Below are 10,300 nucleotides of genomic sequence, written 5' to 3' on the forward strand. Positions count from 1 at the left end.
CTGAAACTTTTAGAATTTAAATATATTATACCTCATTAAAAAGATCTGTAATTTATTGTTGAAAATTATTAAATTATTTCATCCCAATATGAAAACTTGTTCTTGATATGTGAATTACGATATCCTAAATCATGATAGATGAAGATGTGTGGTCCGCGTTGTTTTATATATATTTCTCTTTTTTTGAGTGTACGTTTGTGTAATAGTTAAGTGATATATGATGGACAGACCATCAACACATTATTGTTTAGCATATATTGCACACACTTTGTATAAATAATAATTGAAACATATATTGTATGTAAAAGACCCTACCTTAATTTATTATAAAAGCATCAATTGAACTACTAACCTTATAATTGTACCCGAAAAATTCCTACACGTTTGATGTGGCTTATCCTTTTAATTTTCATATCAATTATATAGTACTTCAATGTCTTATATTTTTTTTTGTTAATTTAAAATATTAGATGATTATTACTTTGATACCGCGTGTTATAAGATTGTCTTGTTATAAAATATTAATTTTTTATCATTAGTTTTCTGAGCTTGTTGATTAAGACTTTTAATGATTTTTAATGTAATTGTTATAAACCAGATCTCAAATAGCAAAAATAGAGTAGATGTCAGTTAGGCACCATGAAAATCATGAAAATAAGAAATATTTAGTTTAATTAGTCGTATAGTTACTTTTTTAGCTTTGTGCAAACTCACATTTTTAAATATTATGATACTCTTATTTCTTAGGGGTGAGCAATGTAGCATATCATGTTCAATTGTTAAAGATCAAATCAGGTGTTCGATATTCTGGATTCTGGAAAACTATTCTTGTTCTAATCCCGTTTAATCAGATATTAGTTTTCACCTTATCGCGTCGGATTATCCATTTTAGAATTAATTATATTTTATTAGTTTAATTTGTAAATGATTAATTAATTTAATTATAGTTTGAATCATTTTATTTAACTCTTATGTTGTACATTGATGGATGACATATTAAAATTATAGTTTTAAGACTTTAATATTTATATAACTTATTTCTCTGTGTAATTTTATTTTAAGCAAGTAAAATTTATAACTCAATTCTTTTTAGTAGGTCTCGTAAACACGTTTTATTATTATTTGGTTGACTTTTGATTAACAACATAAAATTTCCCTAAATTCACCTTTGTATCACAAGTTATAATATATCAAATACCAAAATCACATCATTTAGACATATTTTCTAACACCAAATTTGATGTCTTTGTCACTATTCTTATATCTATAATTATTTTTTGAAAAGATTTGGTTACACGTCGAATTCTGAATTCATAAGTTTAAAATAAAAAGTAATCTAAATAAAAATATTCTTTAAGTTATCTTATTTCATGTTCTTCAAAATATTGTAATCTCTTGATAATTCACCTTTTATAATTAAAGAAAAATAATATGACATAGTCCATGTTGAAAGTCCATCAATTTTTCCTTTCAGATGCTCATTGAAATCTTAGTTTTTGTACTTATTTCTCACATTCATGACTTAAATTTCTCTAATATTGTATTGGTACTCGTTTAAAGTATTAAGTTAGATTTGAATTCGTCCAGTTTTAATCAAATATGAATTATATCCATTTTTTGAAGTCTGAAACATGCCTCTAGCCCAATTGTTCAAATTCTTTTTCAAATTTAAATTTATTACATAAGTAATTAATTTATGAATATTAATCTATCATGTAAAAAACATATGAGACTTACCTGAAATAATAACTTATGTCAAATAAATGTTTCTCAAAAACTTATCTCAAATAAATAAGATATTGAAAAGAATATAAATACAACAGTTTTAATGTATGAGTTTAATGCTTTTGAGTAAAAAAATTAATTGTCTCTGTAGCTCAAGTGGTTTGAGTGGTGTAATTGTAATGAAGAGGGTTTGGGTTCGAGTCCCATGAATAATATTTTTTTTATATGTATGAGGAGGAGTTAGGTTCGGAGTTAGGCTCGGGTTCGGAGTTAGGTAATTTATTTGCTCAGGATGGAGGCTTGACACGAACGTGTTGGGCTATTATATATATATATATAAGTAGAATATATATAAGTAGATTTGATTTGTTTTTATATTAATATGTAATGAATTCGAATAAAGTTAACCTAAAGTATTTTCTTCATTTGTAATTCTTCAAAGTATAAATAGTAGTCTTATTAAATCTTGGATTAGCCACCCGGAGGGAATATGATGGATGTTACTGAGGATAATGTAATATGGGTGCAGGTCATGACATAAGTATGTTAATACATAAGTCGCGAAGATTTTAACTTAATTTTGGTAGATATATAGTGGTGTAATTATTCAACAAAAATTATTTCATCTTAAGTTTTTCGAAATTTTTTCCAATCATATATATATCATTCGTATACTTTGCATATACAGTTGTGTAATCATTCAACAAAAATTATTTCATCTTAAAATTTTTGAATTTTTTTCCAACACACACACATATATATATATATTATGCGTATACTTTGCATCGGTTGTGATATGAAAATGTACAGAATTGTAGCACCTGTAGCTTGATTCGTCGGAAAGAGGAGAAGAACACGTCTGGTAAGATTCATTGATTATTTGCCAGGATATACAAGAATTTGTGTAAATCACAAGGCATGCAGCCACAAGATATGTACCAGTAGCAGTAGAGGAGTCGTCTGTTCTACTTTTGGTATTTTGCACATTCGTGTACGGTGTAACATAAATCATTTCCAATACACTAATTATCTTGGTGCTTTTCGTGTGCATAAACTACCATTTTACCTAACTATAAAGTTAATTTTGGAAGTTTCGGATCTTTCGTTCTATATTAAACAACAAAATTACAAATAGATCTGTTATAAACTTTTCTGTCGTATTTAATTTGTGGTGCATGGTGGCACGGAGAGAGTATTTCGTGAGCATGTGACTAAGCGCAAAGATGGTTTGCGCATTTAGTATATTTTAATTGAAATATCCGACATAGTGGAACATATAGTGATGATAATCGATTGAACAATAAATAATATTCCATCTGATTAAAATATTGGCATAATTTAAGGAGTCTTCTCGAGATATAATATTTGAAGAAACTAATTAATAGAAATGCAAGATTTAATACATGGGCAATTTGACATGGATGAAATATGCGTTTTTTCTTAAAATTGGTTAAATAATAACTTATTTAGTTTTGGGGAAAAGAATATTTGAAAATATAGTTAAATTTGTATTTGAAATTGCAACACAATTGATTTTAAGATTACTGGAATTGCAACGAGATTGTACTGTATTTCTGAAAATAATTTATGCAACTTGAATATTTTGAAAAAATCCGAAAATAAATAAAATATTTACCCGACAATATGAATTTTTATAAACAAAAGATTCAAAAGAAGGAAAACAAATTTGCTATTAAAGTGGGGCCATGAAGGTAGATACATTCATAATTGTACTAACAGGGAGGAGAGAAATACACTACCAAATCATATCTTGTATCTACATCTCTCTCTCCCCTATTCTCGTGGTGTTTTAGTTTTAAGAGAGAGACTGAACCACTTTATAATGCAAACGGAACTCTTGTTCACTACTCAATTTCTACACACGAAATGTTGGTGAAGTTGCCGGAAAAATACATTATTTGGCCGGAATATCAGGAATCGAAGATGATCCATGATGGGGTCGTCGGAGCTCAGCCGGAATGTTGTTCGGAGAGGACAGTGGTGGTAGGAGTGAAGATGGACCCACACAGTAAAGAATTACTCACGTGGGCTCTCGTTAAGGTTGCCGAAACCGGTGATCGTGTCATTGCTCTTCATGTTCTCGGTGATCATGGTGAGCCCAAAATAATTTCATCGATGGGAATTTCTTTTCATGATTATTTCGTCGATTTTTTGATTTTATGAAATGATTTTATACTTTTTGATTTATTGTTTAATTTTTTTACATGTGTATGAAATTTACATGCACTGGGCAGTGATTAGTGATCACTGATTCACTGATCATTCGTGTTCTGCATGTTTTGTGTCATGTATGTGTTTGATTTTATTACATAGGATTGTATTCGACTGCAAAAAGATTGCAAATTATTTTGTCGATGACGACGACATTATATTCGTCATTTATCAGTTTGTAGGCTAGATTAGTTTGTATTTATAGGAATTTGGGTTTATTCAAAGATTTGTGATTTGTTGAATTTGCGAATTGTAGAAATTGTGGATCAAGATGGGAAATCATCTCTGCTGTCGCTGGTGAAAGCTTTCGACTCTGTTCTTGCTGTTTATGAAGGGTTCTGCAACTTGAAACAGGTTCTTCATTATATTTAAATTCAAGTATTATTCGCTTCTTCTGCTTTCATTTTTTGGGTTTTTCCCAGTCTGTTTGGTTTTGAATTTGTATTTTGCCTCAACTACCAAAGATGTGAAATTCTTATGCTCCTACCTTTCGAGTGGGATACATTGTGTATGTTTTAATTTACGAACATAACTTTTTCGTTCCTGATCAGTGACATGAATTCTTGGTTAGCATTTATGTTTCCTCAGTGTTATTGTTTTACCTTTGAAACAAGTCAGAATGTAAATGATCTTTCAGAGTTAGAAGAGATGTTGTTTGCCTGTCGGTGGATGTCAACAGTTGCAAAAAGCAATTTGTCTTGTTACTTAGGTCAATTATTCTTCTAGATATGTAGTTTAGTCATTAACTTTTTCCTAATCTGAAAAACATGGAGTGAATGTACTTAGTGGAGCCTCAAAGACTTATGTTGGAATCTTTTCCAGGTGGACCTCAAACTCAAGATCTGCAGAGGGTCATCAGTTCGAAAGATACTAGTTCGTGAAGCAAAAGCTTACTTTGCAACTGAGCTTATAGTGGGAACTGCTCGAACTCATCATTCACTTCGCTCATCTGTCTCCGTGGCAAAATACTGTGCTAAGAAACTATCAAAAAATTGCTCTGTACTTGCTGTTAATAATGGAAAAATTGCATTTCATAAGGAAACTTCTTCAAGATCTAATGTCGGTGCTGCTAAAGGTGTCTAATTAGTTTTTATGTTTTCCTTGAACCAAATGCAATATGATTATAGAAGTGTTTGTAACTATGTATTGTCTGCAGGAGCTGAAGAGCATCACAGGAACGGTATATTGTCTGCACTTCAGAGCTCAGTAAGTAAGGAACACGAGATATTGCTTGACAGAAGTTTGGCAAATTCCATGTTGAAATGTGAACATAATACTTCTACAAATTCAAGCCAGAATTCATCAAAAATAGGCTCTGACCGGAATGAGAGTGTCAATATATGTTCAATCTGCTCACCTGATTGTCGTTCTGTGGATAATACATGTGCCTCACCAAAAGAAGAGTCTTCTGCTGACGGTGATGAATGCAATTCTATGGCTATAGTGCCTCTACAGAAGCCAGAAGTTTCATCCAGTTCACGGTCTCTGTCTACAAAAGAGCCACCTGAACTGAAACCTGGATGGCCACTTCTCTGCCGAGCTATTTCAACAAATTGGGAAACTAGCAGAGCTATGTTCCCCTACGTGAGGCAGATCTCTGTTGTTCAGTGGGCAATGCGGTTGCCTAGTAGAAGTTGTCATTCAAGCTTTGATTCTAGTGACAAACAAAGCTATTTTCAGTGTGATGAAGGTCAGTTTTCGAAATTAAATGGCGAAACTGGTGCAATTGTTCCAGTTGGCAACGGAGCTTTCATTTCACCATCTTCTCCAAGTAGTAGTACAAAGAATTTACCAGAAGAACTGGTGGGTCTTCATGAAAAGTACTCCGCAACTTGCAGATTATTTCAATACAATGAGCTTCTTTCAGCATCATCCAAATTCAGTCCTGGTTTGCTTCTAACAATGTCTCATGCTAGTACTTGAACAAACCTTGTCCGTAAGTTTATGCACAGGTACTAAAAATTGTATATATTTTTTTATAATTTCAGACAACCTGATTGGAAAAGGAGGGAACAGTGAGGTTTACAGATGTTGTCTACCTGATGGCAAAGAACTTGCTGTGAAGATCCTCAAGCAATCTGAAGATATTCTGAAAGAGTTTGTTTTGGAGATTGAGATTATTACTGCTTTATGTCACAAAAACATCATCTCTCTTTTTGGATTCTGTTTTGAGGACAACAACCTCATCTTAGTTTATGATTTCTTGTCGAGAGGAAGTCTTGAGGACAATCTTCATGGTTAGTTATCATGATTACTGAATTATATGTCATGTTTTATAACACTCTCTCTGAAGCCATTGGTTGCGTACCCTCTAAGTGCAGGTGACAAGAAAGATCCTCTTGCATTCGGATGGAGTGAGAGATATAAGGTGGCTGTGGGTACAGCTGAGGCTCTTGCATATCTGCACAATAATAGTTCCCAACCCGTGATCCATAGGGATGTAAAATCCTCAAATATTCTCCTTTCTGATGATTTCGAGCCACAGGTATTGTGTTTGTTCCCCTTTAATTTCTCTAACTCTCAGCAGTAAGAAAAGAAAATGGTGATGATCATGTCTGTTGTTTATTGTTTGCAGCTCTCTGACTTTGGACTAGCTAAATGGGCATCAACCACCTCATCATACTTGACATGCACTGATGTATCAGGAACATTTGGGTTGGTCACTTTCTCGTCTATTCGATGATTATGGAGATGTACACCTTTGGAAATATAACTAGCAATAAAAACAGTTCTAGAATCTGCTAATAATTTGGCATAACATGGTATATCTTTTTAGTACTTCACGATTCAAACTGATCATTGACTAATTTTGAACTAAACAAATTCCCTGCAGTTACTTGGCTCCTGAATACTTCATGTACGGAAAAGTGAATGACAAGATCGATGTATTTGCATTTGGTGTTGTACTACTTGAACTTCTTTCAGGACGAAAGCCTATAAGCAGTGAATATCCTAAAGGGCAAGAGAGCTTGGTTATGTGGGTATGTCTTTCGCTTACTAATATAATTGCCTTCTTGAGGTGTGTTTAAGTTTGAGTTTTACTGAACACCTAAAATCTTTGTACACAGGCAAGACCAATTTTGAATGGAGGAAAATTTGTCCAAAATTTGGACCCTAGCTTGGACAGCAACTATGACCATGACCTGATAGAAAGGATGGTGTTAGCTGCAACCCTCTGTATCAGACGTTCACCACGGGCTAGGCCACATATCACCCCTGTAAGTACTGTAGAGCTTTTGTAAAAAATTTCTTTTTTTCTCCCCTAATCAAACAATATTCTCTAAACAAAAAAATAGACGACTAGATCCTAATTTATATCGTTGTGGATTATCATAGATTGTTACACAATGTCTCTGACCGCAAATCCTACCCACAATTTTCTGGCTCATTAGTGTTTTATTAACTTGAGAAACCCGCTTTCTCTTTAGTCTTTACTGACATCGGTAGTGTCAACATAATTTTACCAGTGTCAGATCACCTGGAAAACTTTATAACTCCTTTTATTTGACATTACAGATTTTAAAGCTTCTCCAAGGTGATGCTGAGATGGTCAAGTGGGCAAGACTCCAAGTGGATACTTCAGAACCGTGTGATGCTATGTTACAAAATAGTGCTTCAGAAGAGAGTGATACATTTGATGATGAAGGATTATCACATTTAAATCTTAAAAACCATCTAAACCTCGCATTACTTGATGTTGAGGAAGAGTCTCTTTCCACGAGCAGCATTGAGCAAACTATCTCACTAGAAGATTATCTGGGGAACAGATGGAGCCGCTCATCAAGCTTTGACTGACTATCAATCATAACGGGTCAACAATTCTTTTGTATATTCCCTTGTTCCCTTTAACTTGGCTTTGCAACTTCCGAATGCTTTTTTATGGGTTTTAGATGAGAGGTTGTTTGCTGGTTTGCCCTCCTCCCCCGCGCCTTGTTTCCTGTAGTTATAAAAATGTTAGTTCAGCTCTCTCCTAAATTGGAAGTTTGGAACTATAAATTTGTACTTGCTGCGATGATTAGGAAGTTACTGATGAAGTGGTGTAACAGTGTATGAAACGAGCACCTACATGTATACTTTTGTTTAAGGTAAATAATAGTGATTATGCTTTTTGATCGTTATTACAGCTTGGTGTACTGTTGCTCTGGATAATTTTGCTAACTTATCATCGATCATACTAGAATTTTACTTGTACGCAGGCTAGAAGCATCTTGACTTGGGATGGGCATTAATCCGACCCGCCCGATCCCGACCCGATCCCCGCACCGAATGGTGCGGGGATTCGGGGATTTTTTTCGGCTACGGGCCGGGGAACGGGGACGACTTTAAAAAAATATCGGGGATCGGGTCGGGTACGGTTTTTCACATTCCCCCGGCCCGATCCCCGATCCCCGACCTGATTTTCTCCGATTGTCGGCCCGATCCCCGACCCGATTATTATATTATATTATATTATATACATATATATATCATAATTATTTATTAATATGTTTATATACCTCTTTAGGTGCAACTTTAGTACTCACTTGTTTATATATTATATATATTATAATTATATATTTAATATAATTAAATTTATTGAAATAAATGTTAATATTTAATTCTATTAAAATAAGTCTTAAAATTAAAAAGGTCATAATTAAATCGTTGAAGAAAAATTAAAATAATGAGGTAAGACATATTAAAAACTAATCATAATTATGAATTTAAGTATTTAATTAGAAATTTTGGTTTAAATTAAAAATCCCCAAATCTCCGCGGGTATCCCCGAATCCCGATCGGGCCGGAGATGGGGATCGAAAAATAATCCCCAATGGGGATCGGGCCGGGGATGGGGATTGGGTTAGGATTCGGGGATCGGGGCCGGTTATAGCGATCCCCGACCCGAAGTGACCCGATGCCCATCCCTACATCTTGTATGTTTTAACAGTAGGAAATGAACTCTGCGAAAAAAGAAAAAATGACATGTGCAGACCTATATTTAACAAATATACACATTTAAGTAGATTATTGGATGGTTTCATACACTGATATATCACAAAAGACCATGTCAAAGGACCATTTTTCATCTCATAAATCATCAATCAATATACTTATATAAAAGGAGAATCGAGGGGCGTGTAGGTGTGGTCTCTCAGATCGCTCCGTTCTATAATTTTTTTTTAGAATTTTTGGATGAAAAATATCAAAAATAAAAAATATCTTTCTTAGTTTCGGATATAATGAAAGCAAGTCTCTGAAAAATGAAAATTACTTTTTTAATTTCGGATATATTGAAGAAAATTTTAAAACTACATTTTTTGAATATATCAAAAATCAATCAATCATCAATATACTTATATAAAGGAGAAGCGAGTGGAGTGTAGGTGGCGTGGCGCCTCTCAGATCGCTCCGTTCTATTTTCCTAATCTTCTAAAATTTTTGAATGAAAAATATCAAAAATAAAAACTACCTTTTTTAGTTCGAATATATTGGAAGCAAGTTTCAGAAAAATAAAAATTACTTTTTTTTTTTAATTTCGGATATATTGAAAAAAAAATTTAAAACTACAATTTTCAATATATCAAAAATTAATATACTTATATAAAAGAGAAGCGAGAGGCGTATATGTAGCACCTCTCAGATCGCTCAGTTCTATTTTTCTAATTTTCTAAAAATTTTGGATGAAAAATATCAAAAATAAAAATGACCTTTTTTAGTTTTGGATATATTGGAAGCAAGTTTGAGAAAAATGAAAATTACCTTTTTTTAATTTCGGAATATTGAAAAAAAGTTTTTAGACTACATTTTTCAATATATCAAAAATCAGTAAATATACTTATATTAGTAAATATACTTATATAAAGGAGAAGCGAGGGGCGTGTAGGTGTGTCAGATAGCTCCGTTCTATTTTTCTAATTTTCTGAAATTTTTGGATAAAAATATCAGAAATAAAAACTACTTTTTTAAGTTTCGGATATATTGGAAGCAAGTTTCAGAAAAATAAAAGTTACCTTTTTTAAGTTCAGATATATTGGAAGAAAGTTTTAAAAACCTTATAAATCATCAATATACTTATATAAAGGAGAAGCGAGGGGCGTGTAGGTGGCGTCTCTCACATCACTCCGTTCTATTTTTCTAATTTTCTGGAATTTTCGGATGAAAAATATCAAAAATTAGAACTACCTTTTTTAGTTTCGAATATATTAGAAGCAAGTTTCAGAATCTGATTTTGTTTCAGATTATTTATAGAATATAGCAGCTTGGAAGTTTTAATCTGATTTTGTTTCAGATTATTTAATTATGAGAAAGAGTAGCACACAAGTCTCTCTACATCTGTAAATACTCCTATAGGTTGTAGGGTTTT

The 10,300-nt window shown here is 32.8% G+C and overlaps 1 protein-coding gene across 1 annotated transcript; it reads left to right on the forward strand.

Annotated features, from left to right (window-relative positions):
- The first annotated feature begins 3,445 nt into the window (after positions 1-3,445).
- On the forward strand, positions 3,446-8,075 carry LOC108205504 (protein kinase STUNTED-like). The gene is made up of 10 exons (XM_064085691.1): positions 3,446-3,838; positions 4,214-4,311; positions 4,780-5,032; positions 5,114-5,845; positions 5,946-6,194; positions 6,279-6,442; positions 6,533-6,612; positions 6,791-6,938; positions 7,026-7,175; positions 7,474-8,075. Exons 1-10 carry the CDS (start codon positions 3,613-3,615, stop codon positions 7,750-7,752), a joined length of 2,379 nt encoding a protein of 792 aa, XP_063941761.1. The 5' UTR covers positions 3,446-3,612; the 3' UTR covers positions 7,753-8,075.
- The last annotated feature ends 2,225 nt before the right edge of the window (positions 8,076-10,300 follow it).

Source organism: Daucus carota, chromosome 1 (assembly GCF_001625215.2).
Source record: "Daucus carota subsp. sativus chromosome 1, DH1 v3.0, whole genome shotgun sequence".
NCBI lineage: Eukaryota > Viridiplantae > Streptophyta > Magnoliopsida > Apiales > Apiaceae > Daucus > Daucus carota.

What these genes read in the sequence shown, in the direction of transcription:
- LOC108205504 (XM_064085691.1), top strand. Translation starts at nt 3,613, where the DNA reads ATGTTGGTGAAGTTGCCGGAAAAATACATTATTTGGCCGGAATATCAG. An exon ending in CTGATGATTTCGAGCCACAG is followed by an intron (nt 6,443 to 6,532) that starts GTATTGTGTTTG and finishes TATTGTTTGCAG; the next exon opens with CTCTCTGACTTTGGACTAGC. An exon ending in AAGAGAGCTTGGTTATGTGG is followed by an intron (nt 6,939 to 7,025) that starts GTATGTCTTTCG and finishes CTTTGTACACAG; the next exon opens with GCAAGACCAATTTTGAATGG.